A 17,754-nucleotide genomic window follows, 5' to 3' on the forward strand; every position below is an offset into this window, starting at 1 on the left:
GTCCTTGCAGAAAAAGCATGCAGTTTTCCATATGTATGTTTCTGCAGTTTTTGTTTCCTTCCATGGACGTTTTTGCGATACGTGTTTGTATACGTGTTTTGTATCTGAACATTTTTAAACTTCCATAATATTAATGAAGTTCATTTACAAGAAAAACAATCTAATTAATGTCAAAATCATATGAATTTTCTTAAAAAAATGCTTATTTTTACTCATGTAGTGAATATTATATCAAACTTACAGATAATTAAATTGGATCTGATGTACTGAGTCTGATATTGTAGTAGACATGTCACAAAACACTATTAACTGAGGTTTCAAACCAAGAAATAGTACAAATAAAGAGAAAAGCGTGAGCTATATTCTAGGTTGTGTAGGTGCTAAGGAAAAAAATCTTAAAAGGATATTGATTGCCAAGATAACAATACATGTTAAGGTTTCAAAATTAATTACCTAAGATGTGTCATATTTTATTTCTAAAGAGAAAGTGAAGTTATATTATGATACCGCTGTGAAGCTGAATTCATCTGTGCAGTGCTTTGACTGCTGAATAATTTTATGTAAGGCTATTGCTGCAAATACAGAAGATATCAGTGTGCTTTCTGACATTTTTACAGGAATATTACTATTTAATCAAGTGTCATGCGTTGAATAATGAATAAACAATGTCTTTGTTCCGCTCTCCACACAGACAGATCCTAACACGATAGATCTAACCTAGCATGGTGCTGTCACAGAAAAAAAAGGTTAACCACAATAGCAGCAAATTACCCACAGACCATAGCGTAATATGTAAAAACAGGGCAGTTCTCACTGCTCAAATTGCACTTACACTTCCAAATGACTACAGAGCATGACTATGTTTTATTTGTGTTTTTATTGTAAGCTGGATTAAAAGTTGAAAATTGTTACGGCGGTGCTGGAAGTAATTGCCATGGAGGATTTCCCAAACCCACAAACGATAGATCCACCTGTTGTCTGAGGTGGCTACAATTTGCTGAGCCTCTATTGTTGGAGGTGGATAGCTTGGTCTCAATTTGCAATGTCTCTAACACTGGTTGTTCACACGTCACTGGGTGATTCACTGCTATTGTGGTTAAGATTTTTCTGTGACAGTATCACGCTATGTTTGATCTATCATTTTAGGATCTGTCTGTGTGGAGAGCATAACAAAGACATTGTTTATTCATCAATCCCTAAAACTAATGTGCTGTATATGCAATCCCACCTGAAGCGAAAAAAAAAAAATTATGATATGATTTGTATGTGTAGTACAGCTAAGAAAAAAAACCATTAGCAGCAGAGACACAAGTCTAATGTTGTTTCCAGTAAGGCCCCGTTTACGCTTAATCAGTTGGTATGCGTTAGTACGCGTTAGTGCACGTTGGTATGCGTTTTTTCCATAGCAGTGCATTGGGAAGAAGATTTCAGTTAAAACGCATTAAAGGGAACCTTAACCAGCGGGCAAAAATAAATTCACTTACCTGGGGGCTTTCCCAAGCCTCCTGCAGCCGTCCTGTGCCCGCGCCGGTCCTTCGGTGCCCTCCGGTCTTCCTCCGCCGCTAAGTTTCGTTTTCGGCCGACCGCCAGTCGTCCTCCGGCAAAGCGTCCTCTTCTTCCGTATTCCTCGTCGTAAAGAGCCGTAAAGCGCGTCCGCATGACGCGTTTGGCGTCATGCGGACACGCTTTACGGCTCTTTACGACGGGGAATGCGGAAGAAGAGGGCGCTTTGCTGGAGGACGACTTGCAGTCGGCCGAAAACGAAACTTAGCGGCGGAGGGAGACCGGAGGGCACCGAAGGACCGGCCCGGGCACAGGACGGCTGCAGGAGGCTTGGGAAAGCCCCCAGGTAAGTGAATTTATTTTTGCCCGCCGGTTAAGGTTCCCTTTAAGTGTGAAAGGTGCCATAGGAAAACATGGGCATTACTTTGAAAATCAGTTTTCTTTCCGTTTTAACTGAGAGCAACTGATTTAAGGTCCGTACACACGCCGGACTGGAGGCAACGAAGGTTCCGTCGTCACCTCCCGCTGGGTGGGCGTTCCAACGACAGTCCGGCGTGTGTACGCACTGTCGGCGGACTGATACGGCTGTTTCTAAACGATCCGCCCGGAGTGTAAGTGTAAAAGGGCCCTAAAGGAAGAGCTAAGAAACTCCAGTTGTTATCTATGCAAATTAGCCATTGAGCTCCAAGACTTTCACAGTCTCTGAGAACTCTGCCAGACACTTGAGATAAGCTTTAAAAGACAAGGCCTCAATTCACTAAGCTTAACTCCTGTCTTTAATATCTCTTCTGAGCTATTTTACAGTTATCACAATTATATCACCATGGTGATAACTGTAAAAAGCTCAGAAGAGTTATTAAAGACAGGAGTTAAGCTTAGTGAATTGAGGCCAATATTAATGTATCTTTCTTTCCCTTGGCAGGGAAGATTTTACAGAGCAGTGAACTTTTGAACCCATTTAGAATGCTGAGTAGTGTCTAAACTGCAAATATTAGAGAATGATCCAATGTTATAAAAAACACTATATAACAGAAAATAAAAATATTAGAATATTTTCTTTGCTACTAAAATTCTAGTAATTATCCGTATTACACAACCAATTCAATATATCATCATTTCTTTTTTCGCTTCAGTGTCTCTTTAAAGAGGTACTGTCGCGAAACTCTTAAAATTTAAAATACATACAAATAAGAAGTACATTTCTTCCTGAGCAAAATGAGCCATAAATTACTTTTCTCCTATGTTGCTGTCACTTACAGTAAGTAGTAGAAATCTAACATAACTGACAGATTTTGGACTAGCCCATCTTCTCATAGGGGGGTTCTAAGGCTTTTCTTTATTTTTAAAAGCACTTAGTGAATGTCAGTTGCTCTGTCGAACTGCCAAAATAGTGTACAGCGAGCAGGGAAGCTGGCCAGCATCTTTATGTAAATCTTTTTCAGAGAATGTCTTTATAAAGAATAAAGGCCATGCTGAGAATCCCCTATGGAGAGATGGACTAGCCCAAAACATGTCGGTAATGTCAGATTTCTACTACCTGCTGTAATGACAGCAACATGGGAGAAAAGTAATTTATGGCTAATTTTACTCTGGAAGAAATGCACCTCTTATTTATATGTGTTTTACATTTTAAGATTTCCGCGACACTTCCTCTTTAAGGACTTATTTGGCTGGTGCAGTTTTTCACGTTGTACTGTAAGTGTCATAGGTTGCTTGTTGCCTCTCATTTGCCCTTAGTTCTTTTTATCAATCTAACGGTTCTCTTTAGGAACTTAAAGCGAACCTGAAGATGTTTTTTAAAAAAAAAAAAGAGTTTCACTTCTGCCAACCCCCTGCAGCCGTCCTGTCCAGCGTCGGTCCTCAACGATCCTCCATTCCTCTGTCGCGCCGCCATTTCGGTTTGTAGGGTTGCCGTCCAGTGCGCCTGCATGGCCCTGGCCGCACGTGTCCTTGTTTGCGCTCCTATCACTGGGGGTGTCTTCCACAGGCTCAGTAGAGATTTTCTCGTATTCTCGTATAGATTTTCTCGACGCTCCAGGCACCAGGATCACACGCCCAGGGCCTCTCAAGCGCAGCGGCCGTCCGCTTGTAAGTCGATAACACCAAAACTGCGCTGCAGTGAGGGAACGGAGGATCATTGAGGACCGCCGCTGGACAGGATGACTGCAAAGGGGCGGCAAATTCCCCAGGTAAGTGAAACTTTTTAAGAAAAAAAAACATCTTCAGGTTTAATAATTAAAATTTGCTTATATTTTACAATATTAACTTATAAATATTTATAACTGTTTGCCCATTGTAAAATCTTTCCTCACCCTGATTTACATTCTTAAAGAGAAACTGTAGTGAAAATAACATTATTAATAACATTACTTATTTTTACAGTATTCATTGATAGATGATTTACTCAGTTACTGACTATTGTAAAATCTTTCCACACCTCGGTTTACAATCTGAAATTTATCACTGGTGATGACATCTTTAGTCCTGCCAGGTGATCTCTGCGGAATGTTTGTTTACTAAGAGCACTATGCTCTTAGGTGATACTGGGTGTTTAGCAGTTGGAAATAGCCGTTCTTTCCCACAATGCAACAAGGTTCACAGACAGGAATTTGTCAGGGCCATGGCCCTGACATCACACTGTGGGAGGGATTTCACCACAATATCAACCGTACATATTTCCCTGATGATCTATTTGAGAAATGGTTAAGATTTCTGATGGGTTAAAGTTCCTCTTGAAATTTATCATAGGTGGTGACATATTTACTGCTGGCAAGGAGAATCACTGCAAAATGTTTGTATGTTGTGTGTTCTGAAGTGAGCAGAAACACCTGCTCTTCCAGAGTGCACTGGGAGGAGTAGTCTTTGTGACATAGCCTAGGCTAAATATCACTGGGGGGGGGCTACATACCTGTGTACAGCAATATATAGATATAGGAAGTGATGCTGAAACCGGGTTAATTAATGTAAAACTAGGTATGTCTTGCAGTACATTTTACTATATATTTTGTTATGGCACCTCTTTGAGTTAAATAATAAATTACACTAAAAGAACATAAAGAACAGCAATTTAGATAATCATATGAATGGTTTGTTTAAATTTACAGGCTGACTCTGGAAATTATGAGGGGACTGGAGATCAGTCTCATGGGAAAGTATCTGAGCCTGAAGACTATGTACCATCAAAGTCAGCCCATACTTTTGCCATACCCGAAGCCTCTCCTTCTCCTGCTCCAATCACAGCTGTCAAAAGTCGGGGATTTAACTTGGATGTGAAAATACAGAATGTCTTAAAATCTTCATTTGAATCGTAGGTATCTAGTTAAAGAGAATCTGTACTGTCCGACTTGTACAATAAAAAAATATACCAATTGAGTCACTGTGATCTCCTGGATCCCTTTTTGCAGTTTCGGCCGCTCCCCGCCACGATCCTAGCTTTTAATCGCCAGTATTTAAGCAGTGTTTACAAACAAAAAACATGGCCGCTAACCAGGAAGTGATGTTTGTGTGTGTATGAGTGTGTATGTATGTGTATATATATATATATATATATATATATATATATATATATATATATATATTACACACACACACTCATATATGTGCATGTATATACAGTATATATATATATATGTATATATATATATATATATATATATTACACACACATACACTAATATGTGTGTATGTATATACAGTATATATATATATATGTACAGTACTACAAGTTTTTATTACAAAGTGAATTATCTGCACTCCAGTCAGGGATTCTCATCATGTGACAGGCAGCTCCCTTCCCCCCTCAGCCTCACAAATTGCACAAGCTGAAATCAAACTGAGAGCAGAGTGAGGAGTAAACAAAGCACACAGAACCTGCAGGGGGCGTGCATAAATTGTATTCATTACAACAGAGGCAGCCCATTCCTCCCTGGGTCGACAAAGCTTGTTTAAAAACAGTGATCATTCTCAAATGGTGCTGACATGCTCCCTCCCGCTCGCTCGTTCCCGTCACTCCCACTACCGATCGTTAGATTAATAAATGGGAACTTTGTTCCCAATTATTCATCTCCCCTCCAGGCCCCTGTGATCACCGGCATCAATAAGATGCCTGCGTCACTTCTCAAGTAACACAGCCATGCGTTACCTCCTATTTAGCGTACTTATTGTACGCAATAGAAAATATGTGCAAGTACAGCTTGTGGCCAAATAGTAAAATTACACCTTTAGACATTAGGGACTAAAATGTTTTTAATTTTTATGTCAAGAGGGTATATTATTAATAAATTATGTTCTTAAAATCAGTGATGGATGTAAAACTGAAAAAATGTACCTTTATTTCCAAATAAAATATTGTCACCATACATTGTACTAGGGCTATAATTTAAATGTTGCAATTACCGGGACAAATGGGCAAATAAAATATGTGGCTTTTTATCCACAGTTTTACGTTTTATTTTAAAACTATAATGGGCTGAAAACTGAGAAATAATTAATTTTTTTAATTTTTTCTTATTATTTCCATTAAAATGCATTCAGAATAAAATAATACTTAGCATAATGGACCACCCAAAGAAAGCCTAATTGGTGAAGAAGAAAAAAATTATAGATCATTTCGTTGTGATAAGTAGTGATTAAGTTATTGGGGTTTGAAAGGGAGAAGTGCTGAAATGTGAAAATTCCTCTCGTCCATAAAGTGAAACCAACCCGCGGGCTGAAGTGGTTAACCACTTAACCCCCGCCCATAGGTGGCGTAAAGTGGTTGCGCTTGCGGCACCTGGGGCTGCATGCCTATCCTCTGCCTGCACAACAGATCGTTTTAAAACATCTGTTTTGCACTAAAAAGTGGAAAATCAGACCTTTTAAAATGTCCATTTTGCAGGATTTGGTTAAAATAACTTATGAAGATATTGCCCTTATTTAGTAAGGTACCCCAGTGGGGATGTTACAATTGATTCAACAAACCTTGACTGAATTTAAAAATCAATAAATCTGCTGCTAGGCGATAATGATTGAGTCCCTAACCTGTCACAGTGGTGAGTGCTGAAAGATTAGTTAATTAACAGTTAGGTGATTTCAGTCTTATTCAGAGGATCACAGTGCGAGAGTTTTATTTTTTTTTTAATACACTCGAACTGTCACTTTTGCGACCTTTATTCAGAGTTACATAGTTATTTGGGTGCAAAAAAGACCTACGTCCATTGAGTTCAACCAGAAAATAAAATATTATATTCACTTTTTCTCATAGGTTTTCTCCTCTGAGATCATTTTTTATTGTCTGTTTAAAATAACTTTTCTGTAGTCTGTAACTGAAAAAGTACCGAGAAAGTAAGTGAAAAGCGGATGTTTTAAATGAAGAGTTAAAGGGACTCCGAGCAGTGCAGAAACTATGGAAAGATGCATATCATTTTAAAGCTCTCTTTCTCCTCTTTCCAATGATATATAAACCACCACCCTACGCCTTTTAGTTTTCGCTATTTCCGCGATGGAAATTGCCACGACCGCGACTTAGATCGCGAAAATAGAGAAAACTAAAAGGCGTAGGGCGACGATTTAGGTGTCACCAGAAAGAGGAGAAAGAGAGCTTTAAAATGATATCCATCTTTCCATAGTTACATTGTATTACACAGGGCGACTTTTTCTGCAGAATGCAGCTGCTGACTTTGAGAAAAAGTCGCCCTCTGTAATACAATATAACTATGCAAAAATGGATATCATTTTAAAGCTCTCTTTCTCCTCTTTCTGGCGACACCTAAATCGTCGCTCTACGCCTTTTAGTTTTCTCTATTTTCGCAATCGAAGTCTCGGCCGCAGCAATTTTGATCGCGAAAATAACGAAAACTAAAAGGCGTAGGGCGGTGGTTTATATATCATTGGAAAGAGGAGAAAGAGAGCTTTAAAATGATATGCATCTTTCCATAGTTTCTGCACTGCTCGGAGTCCCTTTAAAACTGAACTTACTTTTTAGACATTATCCTAGTATTATCCTTCACACAATTTAAATGGTTAGATAACAGAATACTCAAGCAGCTCTGGGTTAGACAAATGAATGATACCTTTCTGGACAGATTTTGTTCTTCATTCAGTTCTTGATTAAGCAGGGTTATTTGTTGCAGGCCTTCATCACCCATGGATCAAACAGAACAACCATCTTACTTTAATCTAGTCAAGACTTCAACACCCAAGACACCCAAGTTTGGTCCATTTGACTCTCCATTTTGTGTGAAATTTCCAGATCAGGTAATGGATATATTTCTTTAGCAAACACAGTAAAAAAAACTGACTAATAGATTATGTTAAATGTCCAAAGTCAAAACTTCTTTTAGATGTGGATGGAGCACTAAAGGATTTCTTTTAGTCTCACCTAGTGCTATAGTCTATGTTCCCACTGTGGAGCTCCCCGTCCTTCACTTGTTTGTTATTAGCCATGTTTCAGCTGACAAATGTCCAGTGGTTTTCTCCATTCATGTAGGGCGGGTGCCATATACAAAACTCCTCCAGTGTTTGGTCAAAGGAATCTGTCCCGAAGACTCAAGTGTTTGGCAAGAAAGATTTTTTGCTCTGATAACAAAAGATAGTTGATTGTAACTACTAATGGGACTGATTCATCAAACTGTGTTAATATCACTGCGCACAGTAATATTACACAGCGTGTGGTAATTTTACCATAGCGAACGTGCATAACTTCTGCGCAATGCTCTCGTAGTGTGACCACGATACTCCAGTAGTACGGCCATGACTACAGTAACGTGCCCTATTGCGCTATGAGCGTATCGTGCTGTAGTTACAGTGATGTGAAAAACTATTTGCCCCCTTCCTGATTTCTTATTCTTTTGCATGTTTGTCACACTTAAAGGGAAGGTTCAGGGAGGGTGGGTAAAAAATAAAAATCAAATTCCACTTACCTGGGGCTTCCTCCAGCCCGTGGCAGGCAGGAGGTGCCCTCGCCGCCGCTCCGCAGGCTCCCGGTGGTCTCCGGTGGCGCGCCCGACCTGGCCAGGCCGGCTGCCAGGTCGGGCTCTTCTGCGCTCCAAGGCCCGGAACTTCTGCGTCCCACGCCGGCGCTCTGACGTCATCGGACGTCCTCCGTGCTCTACTGCGCATGATGTCTAGCTTTTGGGGTGCTTTTGGTCTACTTCTCTGTGTCAGATAGCTCCTATTTAAGTGATTTCTTGATTGAAACAGGTGTGGCAGTAATCAGGCCTGGGGGTGACTACAGAAATTGAACTCAGGTGTGATAAACCACAGTTAAGTTATTTTTTAACAAGGGGGGGCAATCACTTTTTTACACAGGGCCATGTAGATTTGGAGTTTTTTTCCTCACTAAATAATAAAACCCATCATTTAAAACTGCATTTTGTGTTCAATTATGTTATCTTTGACTAATAGTTAACGGTTTTTGATGAGCAGAAACATTTAAGTGTGACAAACATGCAAAAGAATAAGAAATCAGGAAGAGGGCAAATAGTTTTTCACATCACTTTATGCTTGTACACTACAGTAATATAACTACTTGCTGAGTAATATTACCGCGCTCTCTGTGTGTGCAGTAATATTGACGCAGCTTGATGAATCAACCTCAATATGAGCTTTTTCAGTCCACCAAACTGTAGTTATCTCCAGTCCTCAAGCTTATTGGACTGTAAAGCAAATCTGAAATACTACAGTCACCTTCCTTTGTAACATTTGTAAATGTGTAAAACAAATAATAGTGTTCAATATTAATGCTTCACTTCACTATCCAGAATTGACCGCATCACAGGGGCTCCAGCCATACAGGTACGCGTGTGGCTGCTTACTGCGCAGCCGCATGCATACAGGTATGGAGGGAGCCCCTGTGATGCGGACAATTGACCGCGTCCGCCGGAAGTGACGGGCCCGGATCCAGGAAGCGGAGGATGGCGGCGTGGGAGCGATCCAGGCTTATGGGGCTGGAAGAAGCCCCAGGTATGTATAAAATCTTTTTTTCTATTTTACAAAATCATTCCTCTCTGGTTCCCTTTAAACATCAAAAGAGTAAAAACATGTAAAAACGTGAAGGGTCTGGGGTCCACAATTGTGACTATAATATATTATGATATACCAATCAAAATGGGATGCAATGATACTAATACATGTAGAATATTCTCTCAATGCCAAAGAATAATCGGATATAAATGTAAACAAGGTACTGGTCACAGCATGTCAAAAATAGTAAAAAAAAATAATAATAAGCACAATGTGCAAAAAATGTAAATTGATATGATGCTATTATGCAACAGGGGCCAAAAATATATGTGGATATAAGCGATAAGACTTCTCAATACAAAGTGACCAATTGACAATGAATAAATATACAAGCTAAGGTGCATCAACATTGAAAAGTTTAAAGTGCAAGCAGTGCAATAATATTGTACATGATCGCAACCTTGTAAGGAAAAAAGTGCAGTAAGGGCACGAGAATAGAAGAAGATAAAGTGCAAGGTATAAGACACGCTGAGCTTACTGATAAGATGACAAGAGAGAGGACGAACACCCCAGACCCAGGCCTTAGTGCATCTAGCGGGACGCCGTCCGCTTCTGAAGAGTTTCAGTTTCAAGGTTGCGATCATGTACAATATTATTGCACTGCAAATTTTTCAGTGTTTTTCAAAGGGACAGGAAGGGTAATGGTAGCAATACTGTATGCATTACAGTCATCATTAACCCCTCCTGGTCCCCAAGTGCAGCCATTAACTTTGCTGGGTAGACTTATACTTGACTCAAAGAAAAAATCCAGCTTAAGAGGGTTGAATATTGGAATTGATTTATACACGAGGTCGACTTGTATTCAAGTATATATACAGTACCGTATATACTCGGCTATAAGTCGAGAAATTTAGGACTGACTCACAGGTTAAAAGTGGGGGGGGTCGCCTTATACACGAGTCCGTCCTAAATCTCTCCACTTACAGCCAGTATTGGGGGGCTGCCTCCCTTTCTCCCCCTCCCAGCAGCGTTGAATCTGTAACCTTCTTTGTCTCTGTCCTCCCACCCACCAAAACCTAAATAGTGTGTCTCTGTCTCCATTTCCCCCTCCCCCGGTAATACAATGTAGTGCGCCCAAACATCATTCCCATCCCTCACCACTCTAGCGCTGCTTCCTCCTGCGTAATACAATGTAGTGCACCCGAGCATGGAAGTCCCGTCCCTCACCACGCTAGCTCTGCAGCCCCTGGAATCCTCTTCTCACGATGGTCTGCATAGTGTACGTCGATGCCACATGACATCAGGAATGGAAGGTATGCCATGCAGTCCAGCGTGAGCAGAGGATACAAGAGGATGCACCGCTAGAGTAGTGAGGGACGGGACTTCCGTGTTCGTCCGCATTACATTGTAATACGTGAGAGGATGCAGCGCTAGAATAGTGAGGGACGGGACTTCCGTGTTCATCTGCATTACATTGTATTATGTGAGAGGATGCAGCGCTATAGTGAGGGACGGGACTTCCGTGTTCGTCCGCATTACATTGTATTACGTAGGGGATTAAGGGGATTAAGAGGATGCAGAGCTAAAGTGGTGAGTGACAGGACATCCATTGTTGTGGTGGGTGGGAGAAAGGAGCCAAGGAAGCTAACAGCTTCAGTGTTGTGGGGTGGGGGGTTTACGGGGGGGGGGGGTGGCAAAGAGATGCAGAACCACTTTAGGTGTTGGGAGGAGGATTAGGCAAACTGGCACTGTGGGGGGCAGCAGCACCCCTTTAGGTAGTGGTGGGTGGGAGGAGGTTCAAAAGAGGATAGGGTTAATGGCTGCATATGGGGCCTGGAGGAGTTATTGGTTGCACTTGGGTACTAGGAGCGGTAAATAGTTACAATATTTTATGAAGTGCAGACATTAACTCCTTCTGGTCCTCAAGTACAGCCATAAACTTTGCTGGATAGACTTATATTTGAGTAATTAAAACATTTCCAACTTAAGAGGGTCAAATATTGGGGTCGGCTTATACACGAAGTCGACTTATATCCGAGTATATACGGTAATTGTCTAGTTATGTTCTTCAACTGTTTTGACCTGTTGAGAATTATAGATACTTGTAATGGTAAAAATATATTTTTCTTTGGGTAAGGATATATATGTTTATATACATATGCCTGTGTGTATACAGATGAAGTTGTAGGTTGGCTTGTTAACTTGAAATGGATGGGAAAAAAAACATTCTTTCTGTCCCTCATTTAACTGTGTTTTATTTGTTAATAATTATCTTTTTTATACTCATTATACTCAGCATGGAAGCTATTCTTCAGCGGATACAAATACATCTCCGACTGTAAAAAGCTTTGGTTAGTATTATATTATAACATTTGTTCCGTACAGCTTTACTATTCATTTTCTTTTGAGCAGACAGTATAAATATGTAATTGATAAAAAATAGAAAAGAAAGCCTGGTGGAAAAATGCCAGCCATAATACTATTGAGCAAAATATGCAAGGCAAACTCCTGATTATTCCTTCATTCTGCATTAAGTAGTAAATACTGATACAAAAAAATAAACGATAAACATGTCTTATAACTGGAACCGAGTCTTCAGTCAGAAATATTTCATTCCAGTCTATTGAATTTTAGTAGCATTTTCATGATTCAGCTTTTTGCTAAAGCCCTAGCTGAGGTTCAGTTTATTTATTTATTGCGGGGGGTCCCATTTAAAAAAATACATTATTTGGAATTAATTATGCATGCAAAATGTTTATTATCTATAAAGCAGTATCAGTTGCCTGGCAGCCCTGCTGATCTATTTGGCTGCAGCAGTGTCTGAATAACACCAGAAACAAGCATGCAGCCAATCTTCTCAGCTCTGACATTAATGTCAGAAACACCTCATCTGTTGCATGCTTGTTCAGGGTCTATGGCTAAAAGTATTAGAGGCAGAGGTTCAGCAGGGTAACTGGTATTGCTTCAAAGGAAATAAATATGGCAGCCTCCACAACCCTCTTGCTACAGTTGTCCTTTAATTTTTTTTTTTAAACATGTTTTATTGTTTTTCAAGGACTCCAGTTATAGTTTGTTGTGTGTTCCAAAGTGAGCAGAAACAACAGCCATACTTCCAGAGTGCACTGCGAGGAGAAGGCTTCATGACATCGTAGCCCAGATTAAACATCACAGGCTAAACAAACAACTGTGAAGGTGTAATTACATACAAATATACATCAATATATATATGAAGTGCTAGTGATGCTGAAATCAGGATAATGGTTATATCCTGAATAATTTATTACATTCTTTTATACAATATGTCATTATGGTACACACTACTTTCTCCATAGACAGCAAGATCTCACTAGGAGAAGGAATCCCTTGATTGTTATGCATTTTAATGACTCAGCCTTTCTCGCATGGTGGCTTGCTAACATAGTATAACTATAGTTATTTTATCACCATGTAAGGCACAGTAGTTACTTAGAGAAAAGTATGGTATATTTACTTTTTCTGTTAATATTTTTCAGGAAGCATATTTGGTGCAATGGAAGGAGATGATGACGCGTTTACGTTTTCGTTTGCGTCAAAGCCTGCGTCGATTCCTGATGAAGACGATGGCTTTGGGTTTATGTTACCTTTTGGACAAAATTCAAAGCCAGCCAAAGAACCATCACAAAGTAAACTCAAATTCACTTTATTTTAACTCATGTTTCTATGCCATGCTGTCCACAAGTTGAATTCATCGCCCAAACGTTTTACACAGTAACTTCCAAATAATTATTTGTTATTAGATGTTTAAGGGTACTTATGATCTTTGAGGTCTTTTCTCTCATGTTTGGTAGTAGTACAGTGGTATCTCTCGCTGTAATCTAAGCTCTCGGTCAGAGCTAACCCACCCATGCTCCCCTCGATAACCTGTAAGATTGCATAGCGAGGAAAAGTGGGCAGGATTTATGTCAGTCAAGAGGAGGAGGCTGGTGTTGAATCTGGATCAACTTCTTTTCAACCTGTTAGATGTAAGGATGATAGTTAATTCACTTGTGGAGCACTAGCCTAATACTAACAGGGTCAAGAAGAAAGGACTCATGAATTGTAAATAACCTCCTACCGCTACCTGAGGTCACCTGTAATTTACCAATTTTGTCATTACCACGCCTTACATTTAACGTGGGATTATAGTGCCAAAATTAAAATTTCAAGAACTACTTTTACATACATAAAAGAACATTTGGAAACATTCCCAAGCATTCCCTGTGTGTTTACTTTCACTGCAGAGAGCAGTACAGGATTGCTTATCCCTGGCTAATCGGCAAATGTATTAATTGCCGGCCAGGAGACATTCTCTGCCTGTCTTGATTCTGCTCCCTCTGATGAATAGACACGTCACCCTGACAACAGCTGTGTCACTTCAGCAGAAAACGAGGGGGAAGAACGAAGACACAGGCAAAGAGATTCTGTGGGGAGTTCATATTAGCCTATAGGGTGATTCTGCACTCGTGCTTCCTATGCATTTTCACATTCCTCACAGCTCTTTCACTCTCAAAAAATGTGAGTTGGCAATATGAACCACTTGCTTCCACCTTTCAAACAAGATAGGCAGGGAAGAAAGGGGTCTTTGATACAGAGTACTGTCTGCTTGAGAATTTTAGTTTTTGCTCAGAGTTAAACTTTATAAATTTTGCTTGCTGTTTAATTTTATTCACTGTTTATATTTAATTATTGCTGACCAGCATTGGCATTATCTGATTTATGTGAAATGTTTTCTGAAAGTAATCCCTAGGTACATTTACATTACAGGGCTTTTGTTTATAGCATTGCAAACTGCTGAGGCCTCCTTCACACCATGCGTAGCATTTTACATGACACTAGACAGCACAGATAGCACGCATACATTTTTTGCATTCATTATGCAAATTACATAACGCATGTAAAGTAGTTTGCGTAATGCACGTTATTTCCTATGCACCTATATTGACTGTATATGACGCATTATGCTATTTGCATAACTTATTACAAGATATCAAGCAACACGCATGATGTGTGTGTAACGTGTTGCGCACATTACCTTATGTGAGTTGTGTATTTTGGTTAAGGCCTTGTAAAATCTGCACATGCACATTTTACCAGCCCCTTGTGAATGAACTCCGTAGTGCAATATACAAGGATGGTTGAGGCCCCTTTTAAATGTATACACTTTTTTTACGTTGCATTACCCTTTCTGCATGCAGAGTAATACAACAGCAATGAAAGTGTATGGGGCCCAGTACACTTACCACGTCAGCGTCACGCAGTGCCGGAAGCTTTCAACTTACCGTCGACCCGCAGCAAAGTCAACAGCGAACTACTGTGCGACTTCCACAGTGCCGTAGCACCGGTGGAATGCTTTGAAGTCAATGCACGATGCAGAAATGTTCAATTTGTTGTCGACAGCCGTGCACATGCGTGTAACGCGGTGAAATACGACAGCGAACCCGGGAATCCCAGTGACGTACTTCTTGTTAAGTGAAGAGTACATCACTAGGTGAAGTGCGGGGGGTGGCGCTATGCATACGACCCTGCATATGATACATAAGGCCAAAACCATAATTACATTTTTACTGACTTAGGGCTTCTTCCAGCCCCTAGAAGTCTGTGTGTCCCTTGCCACAGCTCTGCAGTCAACAAGTCTTCTGTGGTCTCCTCCAAGGCGGCTGGGGACCTCAGAAGACTTGGTTTTGGCCTCATATATCCTATATAAGAGGCCGGGCACACTCACATGTATTGTACGGCTATGTGTTGTGCACTGCAGTATGCAATTTGCTGTGAAGCGCAGCACTATCCTATACACATGGTGGCCACGTATTCCATTTACAGTCCACAGCCACCAATCACCCATGGAGGTTGATTCATGAAAGCGTGATAACTGCTCTCACAGCATACTTTTGTGAATCAACCTCCTGGTGTGAATGAGCCTGCAAATGATCAGTTCGCCATACCTCTGCATTATGTTGTGTTTATTTCATGTTGCTGTTTTTCTTAAAACCCATTACTTATTTACGAATCCACGTCTTCTTACATGTACAGTTCAATAGTCGGTAGGAACTTTTCAATATCTTGTCTTCGGTCTGATTATATTGCATTGACTGTACCCAAAGTCTAGTTGATTACTATGGCAGATTGCTGTAAGCATTGTTTAAAGGGGCAGTTTAGTGAAAATTATTATTTACCATTAATCACATATCAGTTATTTAATATGGAGAGCAACTGTTTATCCATAGACCTTGTTTTAAAAAAAGTAGATGATATCACTTAATTCTGGTTTAGCAGAGAGCTGAGCTGCTTCATTAACATACTATGCGACGGACTTCACTGATACCAGACACTCCAGCTGATTATAAAGCTGACCCACACACTACAGAGATCCGTGCTGTTCTCTGTAACTATTTAAGTAAATAAACAAACAGGCTGCTACATAAGTAACTAATTAGCAGCCTGCTATTTACTTAGCTAGTTGCATGTGAGAACAGCAGCTCTCTGTAGTGAGTTAGCCAGCATTATAAATCAGCTGGAGTGTCTGCTTTCAGTGAAGTCCGTCCGTCGCATAGTATGCTTATTAAGCAGCTCAGCTCTCTGCGAAACCAGAATTAAGTGATATCATATACTTTTTTTTTTTTTAGCTCAAGGTCTATGGAGAAACATATGCTCTCTATATTAAATAACTGATATGTGATTAATGGTAAATAATAATTTTCACTAAACTGCCCCTTTAATGTAAGGGTTTGTGTGCATGGGCTTTTCAGCTTTTGTGTTTATTGAACATATTGGAAGGATCTAAAATGCAAGTTTGAATTTTCATGAGATCTTTAGAGCAGCGTGATGCCTAGTATACGCATGCCCTGCAGTGTGTCATTCAAAACCCAAAAACTTGCAAAGTGCTTTACAAATACACGCCAGAAGTAAAACTACAAACTCAATGTAACTTTGTCATTAAATACATTATGAGCTGTTGCATTCTTTGAACATTTACTTATTATTAAGATCATAATAAAAAGTTTACATTTAATGTATTCCTTTCATTTTCTTCTTAGGCTATGTTTTAATTTTCTGCATTTTTATTTCTTACTGAATAATATCTTTTGTTATGTGTTGTTCCATGGGGCAGTGTTGTCAATCTCTGACGCCCAACACCTGCCCACTCTGTTGGGCATTCTGTAATAAGTAATAGGCAATAGTAAGCAAGATCTGAGTTATCAAAGAATATGGGCAATTTCCCTTTGTATATATTAATATTTGCTCATGCTGCTGAGAAAAAAAGGAAATACACAATACCATACATAAGTAACTTATGCTGAAACCTTTATAAAGCCCACTGTTTAACAATATTGCAAACTATGTCCCAAAATGGCTTTAAGATACTTGTCACATGCATATAAGAATATGTGGTACTTATCCGTTAGCTGGGCGCATCCGGCAGGTGGCGCTGTTGATGTTAATTCCAATCATAATTACTTTACGTAAACCTGTGAATGTAAACGCCGGATGCGCCCGGCTTAACAGATCAAGCCGCCGGCTTGCTTCGTGTCTCGCTCTCCTCCCCCCTTGCCCTCTCTCCTATAGAACACTGGGGAGGGGACATGTGTGTCCCCCCAGAGTCGTTCGTCGCAATGCCGCGACGAACGACTCTGGGGGGACACGCATGTCCCCTCCCCAAGGCTCATACGAGAGAGGGCAAGAGGGGGAGGAGAGCAAGACACGAAGCAAGCCGGCGGCTTGATCTGTTAAGCCGGGCGCATCCGGCGTTTACATTAACAGGTTTACGTGAAGTAATTATGATTGGAATTAACATCAACAGCGCCACCTGCTGGATGCGCCCGGCTAACGGATAAGTACCGAATATGTATTTAATGTTTTTGTGTGTGTCCATGCATGCTAATAGTGTGTGTGTGCGTGTGCGTGTGCATGTGCGTGTGTGTGTGTGTGTCATCTTTTTCATGGGGACAGCCATCTTTTTGGTTGAAAGGAGGGGACAGGGAGCATGAGACACAGCTCCGACTGTCCTGTGTCCTGATCACCCCTCCCAGCTGCGCGCGCTAGGCTTGAAATCTCAAATTCAAAATAAAAAAAAAATAACATTTGCACCAAAACAGCAGAACGAGAGCAACAACATCAGAAAACCCATCATGCTTTGCATAGCGTCAGGGGAAAAATGCCCGGGCAGTTTTCTTCTGTGCAGTTAAAAATGAGGCTTGGGTAAGAAAAACAAAGTTCTGATGCCGTGAAACTGTTAAAGTATCACCAAGCCTTTTCAGTGCTGCTGAGTAGATTTTTAGTCTGGAGTTTCACATT

General features: G+C 40.4%; 1 protein-coding gene across 2 annotated transcripts in view; it reads left to right on the forward strand.

Moving 5' to 3' along the window:
- C9H14orf39 (chromosome 9 C14orf39 homolog) overlaps positions 1–15,633 on the forward strand; it is a 96,107-nt gene extending 80,474 nt beyond the window's left edge. For both annotated transcript variants that reach the window (XM_068254428.1, XM_068254427.1), the window contains 4 exons: positions 4,608–4,810; positions 7,614–7,737; positions 11,741–11,795; positions 12,957–15,633. In XM_068254428.1, coding sequence (XP_068110529.1) covers positions 4,608–4,810; positions 7,614–7,737; positions 11,741–11,795; positions 12,957–13,132 — 558 coding nt within the window. In that variant the 3' untranslated portion in view covers positions 13,133–15,633. The remainder of the gene's footprint in view (positions 1–4,607; positions 4,811–7,613; positions 7,738–11,740; positions 11,796–12,956) is intronic.
- The last annotated feature ends 2,121 nt before the right edge of the window (positions 15,634–17,754 follow it).

The sequence above is a fragment of the Hyperolius riggenbachi genome, chromosome 9 (assembly GCF_040937935.1).
Source record: "Hyperolius riggenbachi isolate aHypRig1 chromosome 9, aHypRig1.pri, whole genome shotgun sequence".
Lineage (NCBI taxonomy): Eukaryota > Metazoa > Chordata > Amphibia > Anura > Hyperoliidae > Hyperolius > Hyperolius riggenbachi.